The 19,193-nt window shown below is 39.2% G+C and overlaps 1 protein-coding gene across 4 annotated transcripts in view; it reads right to left on the minus strand.

The window, feature by feature from the left end:
* Positions 1–1,215: 1,215 nt before the first annotated feature.
* Positions 1,216–19,193, minus strand: part of SLAIN2 (SLAIN motif family member 2) — a 35,854-nt gene continuing 17,876 nt past the window's right edge. Inside the window, exons 6-9 of one of the 4 annotated variants that reach the window (XM_081875791.1) lie at positions 14,183–14,320; positions 7,484–7,561; positions 3,410–3,725; positions 1,216–1,666 (exon numbers count right to left, since the gene is read on the minus strand). In XM_081875791.1, the coding sequence (XP_081731917.1) occupies positions 1,600–1,666; positions 3,410–3,725; positions 7,484–7,561; positions 14,183–14,320 (599 nt within the window). In that variant the 3' untranslated portion in view covers positions 1,216–1,599. The remainder of the gene's footprint in view (positions 1,667–3,409; positions 3,726–7,483; positions 7,562–14,182; positions 14,321–19,193) is intronic. The other 3 variants (XM_081875793.1, XM_081875792.1, XM_081875794.1) reach the window with 3 other exon arrangements.

Genomic DNA, 19,193 nt, shown 5'->3' on the forward strand with positions numbered 1-19,193 from the left:
ATTACATAAAAAGTATCCTGGCTGCCTTGTTTTAACAAGTACTTCATGAGTGCTGCAGACTCATAGCGGATGTCATACTGAGAGACTGCCCCATCCATAGAGACATTTACAACGGACCTGCTCCCAACTTGCTGTTTTCACATCTTCAGTCATTCAACGCAGCAAAAAACAAAAACATTTTTTTTTAAGGTATGTATGTGTGTGAAGGGAGGGAAATAGGGTGTCAATAGCAGCAGGGTTTTGTTTTGTATTTTAACTGAGCAGGGAACCCTGCAAACAAGTAAAAATAGTGATAAGTATTGGTTAGTCTGACAGCCACTAGAGGAACTAAATATCTTGTAAACATATATGGCTGGGTTGTTTTTTTTCATTTTCGTTTTTTAAACTCTTACCAACAATGTAAAATACAGGTGTAAGGCAAAGTACATAGTTAAAATACTAACATGGGCAATAACTTCGGAAGAAGTATTTACAATTAAACACAAATTAGTTTAGGAAGCTAATCATTTTTTTTTCTTTAAAAAAAGATAAAGAAAACTCCCTCATACCATGAAACATTACCAACATGAATATAATCATTTGGTATCAACAGTACAACTCATTTCCTTAGTATCTCTAGGGCGTAAGTGCATAGTCATGTTTTCTTTATGTTAACTCTACGCATGTTCAGTTGAGTTCCAGGCTGTAAGCACTGAGGTGTGATTTTAATGGACAATTTCTCCCTTTTCAAGGAAATTTCATCTGAAAAAGGACTTCTCAAAATTGTGTGAGCTGTGTTTTTCAAAATGTCGTTTGCGATAGCAAAGGCCATCTTCCTGAGCCAGGAACTGCTAAATTTAGAAAGATTGTACAGTTGATACTAAGCCCTTTTGGCAATCCAAATGAAACAACACAAAACCAGTTTGGGTCAAGAAATCAACATAAGAAGATGCAACCTATCCAACCCAGATATATGAGGTCTGCTGCATCTAGACTGCTCAAAAAGATAAAAACAATGACATGGCTTCCCTACCACTCCCAAATGAGACTCCAGATAAAGTGGTTCTGCTGTGACTCAGCAATTTCTCCCTTCAAATCTTCCACAATTGTTTAAAAGGATTTCACTACCACAGTAGCACTTGGCAAGCCGTTTCCCCCCCTTTGATTAATATGTTAATGTTTACATACTACAGCTCCAGAAAATTATTTTCCTTAAATCAAATCAAGTCACATATGGATGTTTTAGATTTTATTTTTAATTTTATTTTTACGATTTTACATGCTGTTTTTCAGGATAGATGTTTCTTTGGCATTGTGTTAGGTGTTTGCCCAGATGTTGACCACTGTATCCATGAGAGCATTTATAACAATTTTTAGGTAGCAGAGGAGAGAAAGCTCCGGAGGTGAAAAGTGATTCATGTAAAAGTGATTTGAGTGATCACCAAGTATCTGATGTTAATGTCATTAAAGTGCTGCTTTATAATCTCTGCCAGCTTGTGCTAATTAAGGACAGAGGTCTGGGGATTTGCAAACCCCCAAAGTCTTATCTGATCAGTCTGCATATTGATCTGTCATTTAGCCTGGGGAAGGAGTACCTACTGAACAATGTTGCTTTGCACTTCAGTAGCAGCCGTCCTTCCAACTCTCATCTTTCACATTGCTATAGGTTTTGGGAGCTGGCAATGTTCTGAAACACAAAAATACATTCCCACAAAAGTCTTAGACCATAATATACAAGTGCAACTGCTTCTTTAAAATTACAGTTCACTGAATGTATTAGCACCAACTATTGTTCATTTTAAGAAGTTATCCCCAATATTAGATTAACTTTTAACAACATACACTTAGAGTAACTAACAGACAACATTAACATTTAAACAGTTTTAGCATTTCAGATACACCCGGCTGGCTGCTATTGGGAACAGATACTGGACTAGATAAGACCTTAGCCTGATCCAGGAAAGCAATTATCATAAATACTGTCTGATCTTTTTTTCATTTCACTTTGTTTAGGCAGGTCAGGTTTCAGAAAAGACTGCTCCAATTGTTTTCTCTAAAATTTAACCTAGTACCAAAATCAATCCAAACTGACCCACCCACAAATAGAATATTCTACTGGGGCTTTTGTGCTGTGCAAGCTATCTTGAAATGAACAAGAACTGCATTAAAACATGAGAGTTCCAAAGGAGTGGCTTCTGGTGAGCTGTGCCCAGTGAAAATAACAAAGTGTAAGCTTGGCTGTACCTCTGTGTTGAAGTTAATTGTGGCAACAGCAACCTCTTTAGCTCAAAAGCCACTTATATTCAACTGAGAGAGAAGAAGTAAATGCTTGGTGTTAATACTGAACACAGTGAGGGCTAGCAAATGGGAACTGCAACAGCTCTCTGTCTGTGGAATGCTCTCCCTAGGGAAGTTTGCCTGGTGCTTTCATTTATACACCTTTAGGTACCAAGCAAAAACATTCCTTTTTAACCAGGGCTTTGGTTGACCTGATCAACATCCCAGACCCTTTAAAAATGTGGCCCTTTTGGGGGGAGGTATTAGTGCGTTATTGCTTTTATTTTAATTTTATATACTGTGATCTTTTTATGTGAACCGCCCTGAGACCTAGGGTATAGGGCGGTATATAAATTCTATTAATAAACAACAACAACTACTACGTGAAACAGAGGGTTTTCTGATCAAAAGCAAAAGGCTTTAGTTTGGATGTTCATCCAACATTTAAAGTGGCTGAACTCCCACGGAAAAGGCAGGATTCACAGTTTGCAGATAGGGTGGTCTTCAACCCAGTCTTATATCTGGATTTTAGGGCCTTAGCCTTCCTTTATACAATTAAGATGGGTGCACCAGCTGAGCTGCGTGCCTCTCTGAAACCACCTGATGTTGCTACAGTGATCCCTTCCTTAGTCATCTCTTATCTTGAGGTAGGGCTGCCTTTGAAAACATTTTGGGAAGTTCGACAAGTTCAGAAGGCTGCAACCGGGCTTCTTATGGGAGTGAAATCTAATGCTCATATACCTCCCCTTTTGTATCACCCACATTGGCTGCCAATTCTCTTAGATTGCGAGTGCAATTCAAAGTGACGGTTTTGTCCTATAAAGCTCTAAATGGCTTGCAACCAGGTTACCTGAAAGATGCCTTTCCCTGGTTTTCCATAGCCCAACCCACTTCAGCCAGCATTCTGTGACCATTGAGTACCCTCATTCTCAGTCTTTAGGTCCTGTACCCTGACCCCCCCCCCAACACTCTGCAAATACCTCTGTCTTGTGGGTCAGTGGTGCCTTTCTGACTACATAAAAAGCACTATGAGAACTGGGATTGCTATTAATGCACAGCACAAATGATACACTATTGGAGTTCGAGACATGCAAGCACTTCTACGGAAGACTGCTTCTGAAGTTTGAAACCTTAAAATGAAAGCAAGACTCACCTGCGAACAGGCTGTGCAAGTTTGCTACGAGGCACTGGTATGCCCCCAGCGGAGGGGGCACTAGGTCTTGGCAAACCACTCCTCATCCCTGTTGTCCCTGCGGGTCTTGTAAGCGTAGCACTGTTGATGCTGCTGGCTGGGCTTGGAGAGACTGAATTGGGAGCTGCTAAAGGCCCTGGTGAAGAGCTGCTATGTGAAAGCTGGACAGCTTCTGGAACAGCAGAGCTAGGTCCATGGTTACTAAACGCTTTTACCGGCTGTCTCAGAGCCAGAGGAGATGGTGCTGCTGGGGACCGGAATTTACTGGGAGAAGGAACTGGAAAATCAGCAAAACAAGAATGTCACTTTCAGTGGCGAAGAAACAACAAAACGCAGCTTAAAAAATAGGCAGAAACTGTTTCAGCACCTGCAATGTACTATAGATTTACACAACACAGCACAGAGGTATTGATGTTTTAGACATCTTTTTGTAAGGTCAGAGTTTGTGTATACACACTTACAATGTTCTACTGAAGGAGATTGACATTTGATGTGTGGCAGTATAAAAATGGACACCTATCATCAGTTATGCTAACAGACAGAGAAGTAGTTTTGTGCCTATTTTGGTCTGACCATTTTCAACACTTTCTTTGGGGATAGATATGTGTTATGCATACAGTCCTTCTCATTCAAATTATTCATAAGATGATGTAGCAAACCTAGCCAAGTTTGTAATGCACTGCAGATTTTTTAAAAAACATGCATTTAGTATGAGAAATGCCCATTACTACTGAATTTGTTCTGTACACTGTGAAAATACATTTATTAGGGAGTATACCATAAATATGAGGCAATGTCTGAGTGTTAAAAGCACCCCAATGGAGAAGGTTTTAATCACAGACAATATAAGATGGTATCCCTTTAAGAAATCTAGGAAGTATAGCTATAGTTCACAGACAGTGTAGCTAGACCCTCTGTTTCGCGGAGCTGAACTACATGGTGGAATCAATATGATGAAGGCAGCGTTTATAAATAAATAAATAAAAATACTACAAACTCACACTAGAAATTATTGTAATCTAAATTCACATAACTGTGCACATCAGAACCAAGTCTGAATTGCTCTTAAAGCTCTGAAAACTCCCATGACCCTCAAATTATACAGGCTACAGCACCTTGAGAAAAGATAAAGGTGTATAGAGAATCCTTATTGGCATGTTTCTGGGGGAACATTCCACAGTGGCATTATGGAACAAGACATGCCAATGATCAGACAATGAACAAACACCCTAGGCAGCAAAAAGCCAAAAGCAAGTGAGCTGTTTCAGAAGAGACCAATAACTACAAAAACTCCTAAATAAGAAAAGTAAAAAAGTACAAGAAACCTCAAATGCAATTGCAGGATTTAAAAGACATTGAACCTGTAATGAAATAATGGATGCAGTTTCAGTGTGCTACAGAAAAAGGTTTTTGGAACAACTGAACAATGTTTATCACATGAGCTTTATGAATAAAACTGAAGATGAATTTTTTTTGGAGATTCTTATAGTCTCACATACCCTTTAAAATAAAACAAAAACTAGATTCCCTAGTCCTTTCTATTCAAATTCTAAGAAAGACCATCCAAACTCACTTTATACAATATTTCAGTTTCCAACACCCCACTCTGCCCACTTACTGCACACAGCTGTGAATTTTGCTGCAACAAAAGGTCCTTTACAAGAGGAAGCATGTGGCTGAAAAAGAATTTCTTTGTTTGAGCTCCAAACTATGACCAGCTTTATGTAATTATTAATAGACTGCCTAGTTAATTCCATTACACAGAAGCCTTTTGCTTACAAAACATCTATGAACATCCACACTTCTAGAGACACTATCCACACTGATACTTTTCAATATTAATGACCTCAAGGCAAAACCGAATGGTCTCCAGTATATGCCATAATAATGGCCCTTCACTTAAGGCAAGCATTGCAAAAATAATAATAATGGAGGAATATGTAGTAACAAACAACAAGTGTGTTGAGAATAAATACCTTGCGTAATCTTAGCCCTATAGGTATAATCTATCTGTGTCTACCGATCGACCCACCCAGAGTACTGATCAGCAAGCAACATCCTGATATAAGAAGGAAAGGAGAATTATAGCTTCTTGTAAATAACTGAAGTGAAGTATGCCACACAACCTAAACTTGTCATTTCCTGCTTTAAAAAGGAAACTACAGTATTCTAAAGCAAATGCAAGAGATTATAGGGCCAGAGAAGTAGCATATTGTTGAACTTAGGTGGCAGAAGACATTTAGGAAAAGGTTATCCATCCATTAACTATTCTAAGCAGAAAAAGGACTGGTGTTTGAGGAGTAAGGACACAGAAAGCCCTAAAGTCCAAAATAAAATTCTGAGACAAAATGTGCTTTGTGAATGATCAAATAGTCTGGACTGCTATTGAGTGTATCACAAAATATCAATAAATAATTAGAACAAAGCTATGGTCCAAGAACAAAAATAACTGAGATAATGGGCTTCGAGACCTTGCGTCTAAAGAAATCATTCTTTCAAAAAAACTATTGTAACAAATCACATAAATTCTGAACTGACTAGCTTTACACTGTACCCACAAAAACTTTTTACATACCTAGTCATAGTGACATGGAACATGAAGAAGCCTCTCCAAAGATAATTTGGATAAGATTATCAACTTTTAATAGGGAGCCAGACCAAAATGACATGAATAATAGACATAAGGCAGAATTCTTTGAAAATGCTACACGTGTATTGTGCAAGTGCACTGCACTTGGCAAATGTTTCTGCTTCAAAATACTTAGAAAAAAATGTTCTTTAAAATATCTCATTTAGCAATGACAAATGCAAGCTATATTTTGAAATTATGTATTATGAACCAAAGTATTAAGATGTTTTAAATGACGTGTGCTCATTTTATACAAAGAATATTGAAGTTAAGGGCAACACAATGGGATAGCAGTTGTTAATTTCTGGAAAGTATCCAAGTTTTCCAGGCTTGAAGAATTTGGTTCAGCTATCCCAAACAGCCTACAAAGAAGACTGAATAAAAATGACAACTAAGGAACCAATAATGAAAGGTCTATCTGGAGAGTGTTAGGCAACCTTAGAACTGTTCTGAATATGCCTGCTACTTTAAAATAAAGAAGAGGGCAACTTGAATTAAACAGCTGTTCTCTTTAGAATTTAGCTAGCACTAACTTTTCTTGAATTGTAAAACCATTAAGAGGTAAGAGTAATCAATGAATTCTTTAAAACCATACCCAGTCTTTTGAGAACTCCAAGACAGTGAGCAGTGCTATTGCCCAAAATAAAGGTATAGGCACCATCTCTAAACCTAGAAAACACAAGTTTGCTCCAACTTAATATAACCTACTCTTATGCTTCTAAAGCAGAACATAGGATAAATTCTAACATGACTGATTATTTTATAAGTTAAGGTATTTAAGCAAACCTAAAGCAGTGCTGATAATAAGTTTTAAGATCAAAGCTTTCTAAAGCTTAGCATTTATTTTCATAAGAAGCATATGAAGGAAGATCACAACAGTCAACAGCTAACTCAATGCTGAAATGTTCTATAAAGGAGCATTTATGCCATTACATTCACCAATAAAAGCACAGTGGTGCCCCGCAAGACGAACGCCTCGCAAGACGGAAAACCCGCTAGACGAAAGGGTTTTCCGTTTTGGAGGCGCTTCGCAAAATGAATTTCCCTATGGGCTTGCTTCGCAAGACGAAAATGTCTTGTGAGTTCCTGCGGGGTTTTTTCCCTCCCCCCCCTTTTCCTAAGCCGCTAAGCCGCTAATCAGTTGATCTGCTGATAAGCCGCTTAACAGCTGATCACTAAAAGCCGCTAATAGCGCTAATCCGCTAAGCTGTCAATGGGCTTGCTTCGCAAGACGAAAAAACCGCTATACGAAGAGCCTCACGGAACGGATTAATTTCGTCTTGCGAGGCACCACTGCACTTGCTGTTAGACTCCAGTTGCATTATTTCAACTGCATAAGTCTAAGCACAAGGGAACAATTTTCTGAATTTAACTGGATTTCATTAAATGGCTGTAAGCTAATTTACCTCCTTTGGTAGCTGGAGTAGGAAGTAGCTGTTTGGTTTTGAAGGCAACACGGGGCATTTTTTTCTGCCTTTGCAGAGCTGTTGAAACAAAGACATGTCATATCTGTCTAAAGAGAGAAGATAATGAATTCAAAGTTCACTTAAGATTTTAGGACCTTATCTACCTAGGAAAAATCAGGAAGCAAAAAAAGCATAACAGTTTTCAAAAGCTGTTACGGCTCCAGTAGTAGTAGTAGTGGAGGAGGAGGAGGAGTGCTTTGCTTTGCTTTGCAGAAGTGATGCTCACCACACTAAGAAGGATTGCAAAGGTAAATGTCAGATGCTTCATGGTACAAAGTGTGTTAAGCGTTTTAGCAGGCAAAGAGTTTCTTGCAGGCCAAAGCCCAAGGAGGCAAAAATAATCCACACGCCCAGAAGTGAAAACAAACCACCAGCCAGACATGCCACAGCCAAATCAGTGCAAGGTTAAATTCAGAACACAACGGTCACATTTAACTCAACAAAAGACACAAAATTTCAGCTCCAAATAGTCAATTCAGGAACAGAGCTTCTTTCTTCTGAAGTTGAAGAAAATGTGTCATAATATATCAGTGTTGCACTCGGCAATTGCTAATCCAGGTTAAAACAAATATGTATGTACATATATATGCACAGGAATTCACACAAGACTGATCGCTTATTGAAGCTAGTATTTCTGCTTTAATAAAAAACTGTAATTCTGACCTATGAAGAAGAGTCAGGAACAAGCTCAAACAACAAAATGTCATCTAAAGCCAGCTGCTGTATCTAAGAGGTCTCTTGTAAACTAATGCCTGCCGCAGATAGAGAGGACCATATAGGCAAATCAATGCTTGAAAAGTATTCAAGTATGGCTGAGAATTCAACACAATATGGTGGTCCTCTGCAACTGTCATCCTCAGACACAGTTCTAACTTAAGTCAAAATAAATGTATATATTTGAGTCACATATACTATAAAGAAACTTAAGAGACTTGAAGGAAAGAAACATGGAGCTCAGCCAAGCCTTCCCCCTCTTCCTTGTGTGTGAAATATGTCATACCCTATTACCAAGGATCAGTGTTGCACTCGGCAATTGCTAATCCAGGTTAAACCAAAATGAGATATGCCCGCTTGGATTTTAAGGATTCTGATTAAAGCCAGGTTCTCAGCAACATTGAGTTTTGTTTTAACTCAGCTTGGCAAATAACAAAATTCAGATAGATGAATACAAAGGGGGGGGGGGGAATCATGCAAGAATTGAGACACTGCAGAAGAATTTAGATCCTGTAGCCTTCTCCTTAAACGCAGGTCAAGTCAAAAGCAGGTTTCTCAAGAACCTGCCCTGCACTTCTCTAGGTTTATGACTATGCTTAGCAACATGGCATTGAGAACTAGAATGAGAATTACCGTACCTAGATAAAAGTGTAACCGAGGAAATGGTGTTCTACTACTGCTACATTGAATTGTTAATACACACCAAGCAGCACTTATTTATCCTTGATTCCCCATCTCCCTTCCCTTCAGCAAGGAGAAATGCGTTCTTTTTGCTTTGGATAAATGGATGTGCCCACTTTATCTGGCGGTACAAACTTAAGCATGGCTATTCAGAAGTCAATTCTGTGGGGAGGAATTGAATGTTGCACTGTTGCAAATGTTCCACCAGCATAAGCATTTCTGCTCCCCCGATGGAACAATCTCTCCTCTCCCACCCTCACTGTTTTCTCCTGAACTCCCCTTACAGAGCCAAGGGGGTTGTATTTATGATTCCACTATTAAGTCGCATATATAAATCTAATAAACAACAACAATAATTCCATTAAAAAGTGTGGCTTACTTAAAAAATATACCGAAAAAACTATTTAAATATAAATATTAGTCCTTAAAATATAGTCCAGCCCACAACCTTCTATAGCGGATAGATAAGACATGTAGGATATACTGTTTGCTTTAATGCTGTATAAAAAGCCACAGGTATGTTACCCGACCAACACTTTCTCTGACAAGTAACATCAAAATACAGTTTCAAATCAAGTATTTACTCATGGCAAGAACTGCCTTGTTAAACAATGCCAGAAGAAGCCCACCTAGTATCTGCCTTCAGTGATGGAGAGAGAAGCATTTAGGAATCTCACAAAAAAGGTATGTCTTGGTTTAGAAAGAGACATCTTGTGACCATTCATTCCACAGACTGCATTAATATATGCTTCCTCTGTATATTCTAAACCTACCGGGAGTTTAATTGGATGATCCCAGTTCTAGTGTTCGAGATAATTTCTCTTTTCACACACATGCTGCTCCACACTTGTTCCAGCCCCCAATCATCTTTGCCACACGTTTTCTGTGGCATTTCTAGAATTAAGATATCCTTCTGGAGACTGAGTGACCAGTGACCAGAATAAGACACAGTGTTTCAAATACTGGTGCACTACCAACTTGTACAGCTATTTTATTTCCAACCCTTTAGAGATTCCTAACCTTGAATTTGCCACACCTCCTTGAGCTTTCTGTTTTAACTTCACAATCTGTTTCCCAGGTAGTTGGAATCAATTCGATGTATACGTCAAGTTATAATTAAAAGCCACTTTGCGCACGATCAAACACCTGCCACTGTACTGCTAACTAATTCAGTTGTAGAGTTCCACAGAATCTGCTTAAGCGTTTACCATTTGAAATAGCTTGGCGTAATATGCAAAACGTCCAAATAAGTTTGGAACAAGTTAAATACTACTGACCCCAATATAAACATTTTGTTTTACACTGGCAATTTTCCAATCCTTTGGAAAGGAGGGTAATTTTAGTAGCGAGTTGTGCGTTGTAATTAATAAATCAGAAATTTAACGTTTTGAGTCTAAGAACTTACAGATGAATGTCACTCTGCTATGGTGGCATTTCCTGTGCATGACTTATGTCTTCAGTAATACATTTGTTGATAAAGCTGCTCACATTGATTCCACTGTATCAGTCAATAGCTAAATTAACACCTTTTTCATTCTACAATTTGTTTGGTAGAAGACTTCAAAATTTGCCTTCTGTGCTACTTAATAGTTTAAAACAAGGTTTCAGAATAAACCACACTTAAGAAAATGGAACCATAAGAGGGGGCCACTAGGGGGCGCATCGGAAGATGGCTGACAATAACATCTCTCCGACCCACACGAGGTAATTTGGAGGCTATGATGGGAGTAATTAGCCTCCCTACCCCCCCCCCCCAGGATGGTGGGGGGGGACTGCCTTGCCTGCTGTGCCCTATACCACCCCCAAATTTTTGGGGATGGGGGCACTAGGCACAAAGCCCTCCTGTGGGATTCTGGTGCTCCTGGACGCCGTCCCTGATCCGCGCCACTAGCTGCAAGAACTTCAAAAGAAACAATTTGGATGAAGGAATGCACATATTTCAAGGAAGGAGGGGGAGTAAAAGACTGCTAACAGAAGAGATCTCTGATAAAACAAAACAAGATTAAATCATGAGAAGATACGCCAAGACACGGTATGGCAAATGACTGATGGGGGAGGAGGGAAAACTTTCCTTTCCTTCCTTATGTGATTAAACAAGAATCCCCTCCCCTCACGAGTCAGAAATGTCATTTTAAGGACTTAAGCTGTGGATTTAAGGCTGTGTGGAGATAAACTTTCGAACCAAAGCATGTTTTAAGAAGAGCGTGGAATGTATAAGAGCTTTGGAATGACGCAGTTAAAAATGCCGTCGCCATATTGGGAAGTTCTGTCGGAGGACTTAAGTCTGAGAGGAGAAATAGAGAAATAGAGCTGTTTTTATATTGTGGGTGAAACTCCTCAGTGGGACTTAAGAATGACAGTTCTGTAATTAATGATGGAAAGAGCACTGTTATCTATGAAGGCGATGATATATGGAAACCATCTCGATTTGAGGATTGGAAGAACGGAAAAATTCACACAGGATTATTATTGGTGTTTATCGGCTTAAGGAGACTATCAGAAGAGATCATAAAGAAAAAAGAGAAAATATATGAACAAGATGTGATGTGGAAACAGCAAGATAAGACTGGATAGAATTATGAACCCTGTTTGGACTGATTTGGATTGATTTGGACATTAACGCAGTAGCAAGATGATCAGAATCCCCCTTCGGATCTTGAAATATGGGTCCCCCCAACAAAAAATTAAAATTCGGCTTTGTAATTCGGAATTTATGTGATGTGATTTAATTTGATTTGATTGGCCGGTTAATAAAAATTTAATTAAAAAAAGAAAAGAAAATGGAACCATAAGGAGGTTACTAACTTGTACGAGAGGTATAGAATGTTCAGGTGACCATTTTTCATGAGCTAGAACAAGCCTTAAACAGGACAAAAAATGAAGCCAAACAAATCCAAAATTTCACCTTACATTTGCAAAGGTTTGAAATAATTTTCATCAAGACTTCTACAGGTATGTTAATGAAATATATTTATGTTTATACAAGCTTAAACTGCACTGATACACTGCCAACATACTTTTCATTACCACCACCCATACGTTAGGTATTGCAGCTTGTGAAAGTATAAATTAGGGAGTGAACTAAAAGCAAGAAAAGGCAGAAATCAAAGCAACCCTCCCAAGTTAAGCTCATGCAGTGCAACCAACCTGAGGAAAGAGTGAGAAGACCACTGCAAGTGTACAGTAGTATTTTGCAAAAATAAGCAAATAAAAACCAGTAAATACAGGAAAACCCCAAAGAGCAGAACCTCCATATGCAAAATTATATATACACAGGGATGCAGAAACTGTGGCCCTACAGATGTCAACTCCTATAAATACCAGCCACAAGGTCAACTAACAGGTACCCCATCCCTTATCAACACAAAAACGATACGCGACATGCTGTTTTTTAAAAAAACAGAGAAGCTTCCATTAACACTTAGAGAAGTTTCCCTTGGGATGAAAATAAAAGGGTTTTTTGGGATTTTTCATGAGGACTAGGGAGGGTGATTAAGCTCCCTCTCTCTACCAACCATAGGCCAAATACTGACTAGGCCACCTGAGTGATTGCTAACTGCAGTTAAACAAAGGTACACACAATGTTAAACCATGTATTTGTGTGTAATTTGGCTATAGGCTTCCAAGAAAGCATTTGTTAGTTTTTCAAAAGGGAAGGAGAATGCAAATTTCAGTCCCCAAATAGGAAAGCACTTCCTACATTATTTTTGCAAAATAGGGACCAGATTCATATCCTTCCTTACAAACAAGGAAATTATGATCAGGAATTGAAAAATCAGCTCTCCATTTACCGTATTTTTTGCTCTATGAGACTCACTTTTTCCCTCCTAAAAAGTAAGGGGAAATGTGTGTGCATCTTATGGAGCGAATGCAGGCTGCGCAGCTATCCCAGAAGCCAGAACAGCAAGAGGAATTGCTGCTTTCACTGCGCAGCGATCCCTCTTGCTGTTCTGGCTTCTGAGATTCAGAATATTTTTTTTCTTGTTTTCCTCCTCCTCCAAAAACTAGGTGCGTCTTGTGGTCTGGTGCGTCTTATAGAGCAAAAAATACAGTATATAGGCACACCTTTCAGACAAATTCCATTAAGGGAGAGGCTGATTCTTTGGCAACATGGATGTGTAAACACTTACTCCTCAACTTCTATTAATAAAAGAACCTGTTCATACAAGACCTTATTACTCTTTGATCCCATAGTTCTATTACTATATTCAGGTTATTGCATTATGTATAGTAATTTACAATTTATCATTTGCAGAAAGGAGTGCCAACTTTGTTCATTTTCCTCTGGTGAATATTTTGATATTTTCTACATAAAATTATTGTTTCAAAACAATTCAGGAGACAAGCTTATGGCTATAAAAGTGTATGCCTCTGAAAATGTTTATGTATGCAGCTGATCCAAGTAATTCTGTTATGAATACTGAAAAGTGAAAATAACAATATGAAAATGCAACTTCTTTCTTTTAAAATTTATAATCCATCTTTCAGGCTGGCAGGCACTTTCGAGTTTGATGTCATAATTTTCAGTCATTCATCTGTTGGAGGTAACAGAAATCCTGACTCTCGTTTCATATTCACTTCAACTGCTTGATACTCACTGAAATTTGTACCAAGGCAGAATGGCAAAAGATGGGAATGGGGACCATTAGTACACTTTTTACTATCACTCTACGGGAATCAAAAGTGTGTAGCTGCAAATTGCAACACAGCTAGGGGCTTTATAATTCCTTGCTTAGGGATGTTATATGATAATGAATGCAAGCTAAATATAAAAAATGCAAGTTACACTTGATTAGCAAATCATAAGAGTTAGAAGGCATCCTGAGGGTCATCTAGTTCAACTCCCAGCAATGCAGGAATTCTGAACACAGCCATCCCTGGGTGGGCTTGAACCACCAATTTTCTGGTTAACAGCCAGACCCACTGACCCACTGCACCACAGAGACCAAGCTTATGGAATGTTCAAGATAGACCGTTGCAGAAAAGGCTTCCTATTCAGGACAGCAGACATTAAGGAAACCATCAATATTGAGAAGTAATGTGGGGTGGCAATGTACACATACTTCATTGTTAAGTACTGTACTTTGAAATGCTCGTTTGCCCAACATACATCAGATCTGACCAAGCTTGCATTATCTGCATGAAATGTCTAATCCCTTTACCATGAAACTGTAAACACGCTGCTAATTGCTTTCAGTCGACTCTCAGAAGCTGTGTTTACAGCATCACTGTAAAGATACTTACTGGCTGAGGGTTGAGGTTGAATACGAGATATTCCTCCATTTGGCACTTGAAAGTTTGAGTCACTTCTACTGTTTTTCACAGACTCAACTTGGATGTTAGATGTCCTGGACAGGTTTGGAAGACTACGCCTTAGTTTCTCTGTATTAAGGAAAGATAACAAGAACACCACAACATACCATCTGATGCAGGAGACTGAAAAATCATGGCAACCTGAAACCCGAAGGACGAGAGGGGACAAAGTTTGCTACAAAATCTGCATAAAACAAATGGTATCTGCCTAATGTTACATTATCAAAATGACATCTACGAAATTTTAAATCTAGTAAGATATAAAATTACTAGATTTAAAAAATGTAAAAAGAGAAAGACAGAGATGGAGAAAGTAAGTACAATTTGTCTATTTTTTTCACCCAGAGCAAAACTTACTTAACCGTTGCTGTCTGGTAGGAGGGGTTAGAATTTAATGTATAGAAGTAAGAAAACTGCTGGTCTACTCCATTCTAATATCTCAACATAACCATGGTGAGCAAATGTGTACCAAGAAAGCCCAAGACACATACGGTAGTATGCATACAGATTCCCTGTAGATAGGTCAGGGCCTGCCCTTTCATCTTCTCCCCACCATCATTTGCTCATGACAGTTATTTCATGAGAATATGACCAATGAAAGGAGAGACAAGGAAATAAATATGTCTGACAAAGAATATATTTTTGCACATAAAACATATGTCACTGTTGTCTGGGGAAAGTAAACAAACATTTTATCTATCTATCTGATTTATACTCATCTTTTTGAAGAAATATTCCACAAAGTGGCTTACAATATTTAAAAATAGAATGCATCTTGCTTTATCAGCTAAATGGGACTTCACTGGAAAATTTCAGGTTTTACAGGTCCCACCATGAAGCGATATCACTAATATTCACCTTCACGATGGCATAAAACTATTATTTAAGCACCACATTAAAATTATGAGAGAGATTCTACTGTCCTCAAATGAAATCTGAGTTTAGACATGAAGAATCCAATAAATTAACATTATTTTAGTTTCAACTTAACATAGACGTTTAAGTCTTTGCTTGTGCTAATCAACTTTATGGTTGGTATCTAATCAACCTGCACTTTGATTCTTCAAGATATTTACTGTTAACATTTAGGTAAGATTCACATTTGAAAGGAACAGTTTCAACAAGCATAGTTATATTCTTTTCTGACTTTTTCCTAAAAGGAAACATGCTTTCAAAACAACAGCACATGCTGGTTTATGTTAACTTTTGCTTTCTCCAAAAGGCAAATTCTTCTAATTGTTGTTGTGGTTGTTTTACATTAAAGTGAACAGTGCACAACTATATCCCTATGTCTGAAAATTCTTGGAAAGTAAATTGAAGTGCAAACTTGAATATGTAGAATAGTCTCTGGCCATGTGCTGAATTGGTCATCAGAACATTGAAAAAGTCAACCGTTACTGGCCAACTGAGTAAAATAAAGCCATGGAATTAGATGTAAGACTGTGGGCTGACGTAACATTCAACAACTTCCTTGAATGACATATTAAATTTAACAGAGTTGGGAATAAAGAAGTCAAGCTCCCTTGGCTGCTTTGGAGGCATGTCTGTCTCCTTATGATTTACATCATACAAATACATTTGATTCCACAAGTTTTCATGTGTGGCACACCCATTTCCCATCTACTTTGTGGGATTTCTTTAAGACAGATAGCAAAATTTCTTGTTGGTTGTTGGTGTGTCCCTGCTTTTGAGGGCAGTATAGGAGAAACAAATGGAAAAGTTCAAAAGCAAGAAAAATAATGCAAGTAAGGGGGAAAGAAAAGATTAGCAGGACTGTTCAAAGAAGCTTGGTTCATCCGGTCCAAAAATTATACCAGAAATAGATTTCAGAAGCTGCATTTATTGGCCTAACATATATAAAAATAAATTCCACCCCTGTAGACGGACTCCCACCACATGCAGTTGTATTGCTATAGTGTTGGAAAGAACTGGACAGGATCCCTTGCCACACAAGCTATGGCCTTTTACAGCAGCAGCGCACTATCAGAGAAATGTGGGGCAGCATCACCATGGACACTCTGACATCTCTATGGACAGACAACTGTAGCAGCAGTCAGCTTTTCCCTAGCTCCCAAGTCCACTACTGTAGAAAGCAGACAAGGGCCCTTAACTCAGCATTGAGCACATTAGGCATTTCTTGAACCAAAGTAAAAAAATGTAGCAGCAACATGCATTTTCATTTGTACCGAGGAAACGCACTGTCTAGTCAGACTTGGGAGAAGGAAACAGACGATTGTCTTAACCAGATTTCAGAATTGTCTGATTCTTTCAACCAGCAGCATGGTGCATGGGTATATGCGCATGCAAGAAAGCATGGGATATGCTAGGAGAATGTGAAAAGAAATGAGGGAAAGCTTTGTTTTTCCAGCCACACTATTACTTTTGCTATATCAGGAGTGTCAAGAGTCACAAGGTGCAACAAGCAAACATGGCACTGACCACATGCTTTGATGAACTCTGCAGAACAGGAATACAATTATCTGTCTCCCCTCCCCGTTCAACACATCACAACCTGATCTTGGGCCTCAGCACCAGTCCTGCTACTCACCTTTCTAGAGTCCATCTCAGTTTTCTTTCTGGCTCCCTATTCTACCCACCCTGAACAGTCAATAGCAGGCAGCACATTTGATAATGATTGCAAAGAGCGGATTGCAAAAGGATGAAGTAGAACCTCAGCGCAGAAAGTGGAATAGAAACCTTCTCCAGAAGCTGGAGACTTTAACCAGTATTTTCTCCTAAATGGATAGCTTTTCCAGGTTCGATTTTTAAAAGCATGTGCAAGGAAAAGGTTAGCAAGGTGCCAGTGTCAAAGCACATCCCCCCCCCTCTGAGAATTGTAAATTCTTTTCTACTGGACTTCTGCAATAGGACTTCTGTTACATTTTATAAAGTTGACCCATTCTGGGCTTAGAGCATCTGCAAGAGATAGTGGCAAAACCTGTTTAGACAGATACCACAGGGAGAGAACGTGTGTATTGTGAGCAATCATGTTTCTATATTTTATAACCTTCAAGCTTTGGGGAAAAGGTACCATCTGTACATAGCCACAGGATTATTTTGATTATTTAAAGAAAAAACAAATGACCGATAACTAATGGGCATGGGTAAAGGGACTGGGAGGACAAGACAAAATACCCCACCTGTCTACACCAGGCCTCAATTTCTAAAGCTGTGCCCTGAACATAGGTCCTAAAGAACATGCAATTCAGCTACAGCAGCATTAGCAAGGATTGTGATGCAGAGGATGTACAGAACTCAAAGCTTTAAAACAAGGAACTGAAGGGAGTGAACAGGAGCATGGAAGCTTTAAAGAGCTGAGTTAATGGATCCATTTACAGGCAAACTTACTATATAGTGAACTGGTCTGACCCCTCCCCTTCCACAAAGCAGTTTGCAGTGCACGATATCTGAAGGCATGCCTCGAGATATCAAAAGCAATTGAAAAGCTGAGGAACAGGAACATCCAACAACAACAGAAAAATAACACTGCCAAATATTGTTTGTGGGATCTCCTAGCACAGGCTCAGGGTAGAGCTCTCCATAATAAGTGAGAAGCCAAGCTGAGTGATCATCAAGCAAGTGCCGGTTCTACATACCTCGTCAAACTCCATTCAAAATGGTAACATCCTTTAAAATGGAAATGCTGACGCAACAAACATCTTGGCGACCTTTTTCTTCTGTAATGAACTTATGGTTTGGGGAACATACACAGACAGCTCTGTCTAACCAATATTTATTCTATTGTGTCCTTTGGAGAAAATGACTTGAGAAACTTTGTTACTAGAAAAATGTCAGGAATGTGTTGTTTTTTTAAGAATCTTATTATTGTATTTTGTAAAACCAACCATACTAGAACGCTCAAGTTTAATTCTACATTTCTAGGTGTTAGAAACAGAGTTTTAAGAATCAAATTAAGCTGCCCTATTTAAATCCTCATGCAATGTTTCCATACGTTAGATCAGCCAAAAGCCAAGCATACATTGAACTTGTTGCTTTAATTCACGGATGGGGAAGCTCAGGGCCAGGACACTCTCAGGAGCGGCAAACCCTTCACTGGCCCTGTTTTGCATCCTCCTTGAATGTTTGTGCCTTGCTAGAAGGTATCCTTGAACTCTAATAATGAATCCTGCTTGTCTGGATGGAGTCCAGAGAGGGAAGTGTGTGTAAACAAGCCTATTGTATAAAGGTAAAAATAGTATTTATTACTCTACCCACTTTGGCTTCTATCCCCACCCACATAGTCATGTGGCCTAGAAGAGATTACAGCCTCTAGGCAGGCAATGGTTCGCCATACCTGCTTGAAAATGTATACTTTTCTTTCATATGTTCTAATACTAAACTGTAGTTTAGTATTAACTACGGTTTAATGTACGTAAAAGGGACGTGGGTGGCGCTGTGGGTTAAACCAGAGCCTAGGACTTGCCGATCAGAAGCTTGGCGGTTCAAATCCCCACGACGGGGTGAGCTCCCGTTGCTCGGTCCCTGCTCCTGCCAACCTAGCAGTTCGAAAGTACGTCAAAGTGCAAGTAGATAAATAGGTACCGCTCTGGCGGGAAGGTAAACGGTGTTTCCGTGCGCTGCTCTGGTTCGCCAGAAGCGGCTTAGTCATGCTGGCCACATGACCCGGAAGCTGTATGCCGGCTCCCTTGGCCAATAAAGTGAGATGAGCGCCACAACCCCAGAGTTGGCCACGACTGGACCTAATGGTTAGGGGTCCCTTTACCTTTAATGTACTTAAGCACCCTGCTTCTCTCCTATTCCTGACACTGCAGCGGGAGGGGAGAAAACAAGCCCGGATCTGGATTGTCTTAACGTGAACCTGGGCTTGTGATTTGTTTTGTCCACATAAACCATAAACAGTAAGCCAAGAACAAACCTTAGCTTCCTTTTGCGGTTTTGTTTACAGAAGAAAAACAACATGAGTCCAGCTTTGCATGTCACA

Source organism: Podarcis erhardii (assembly GCF_964252035.2).
Source record: "Podarcis erhardii genome assembly, chromosome: 9".
Taxonomy (NCBI): Eukaryota; Metazoa; Chordata; class Lepidosauria; order Squamata; family Lacertidae; genus Podarcis; species Podarcis erhardii.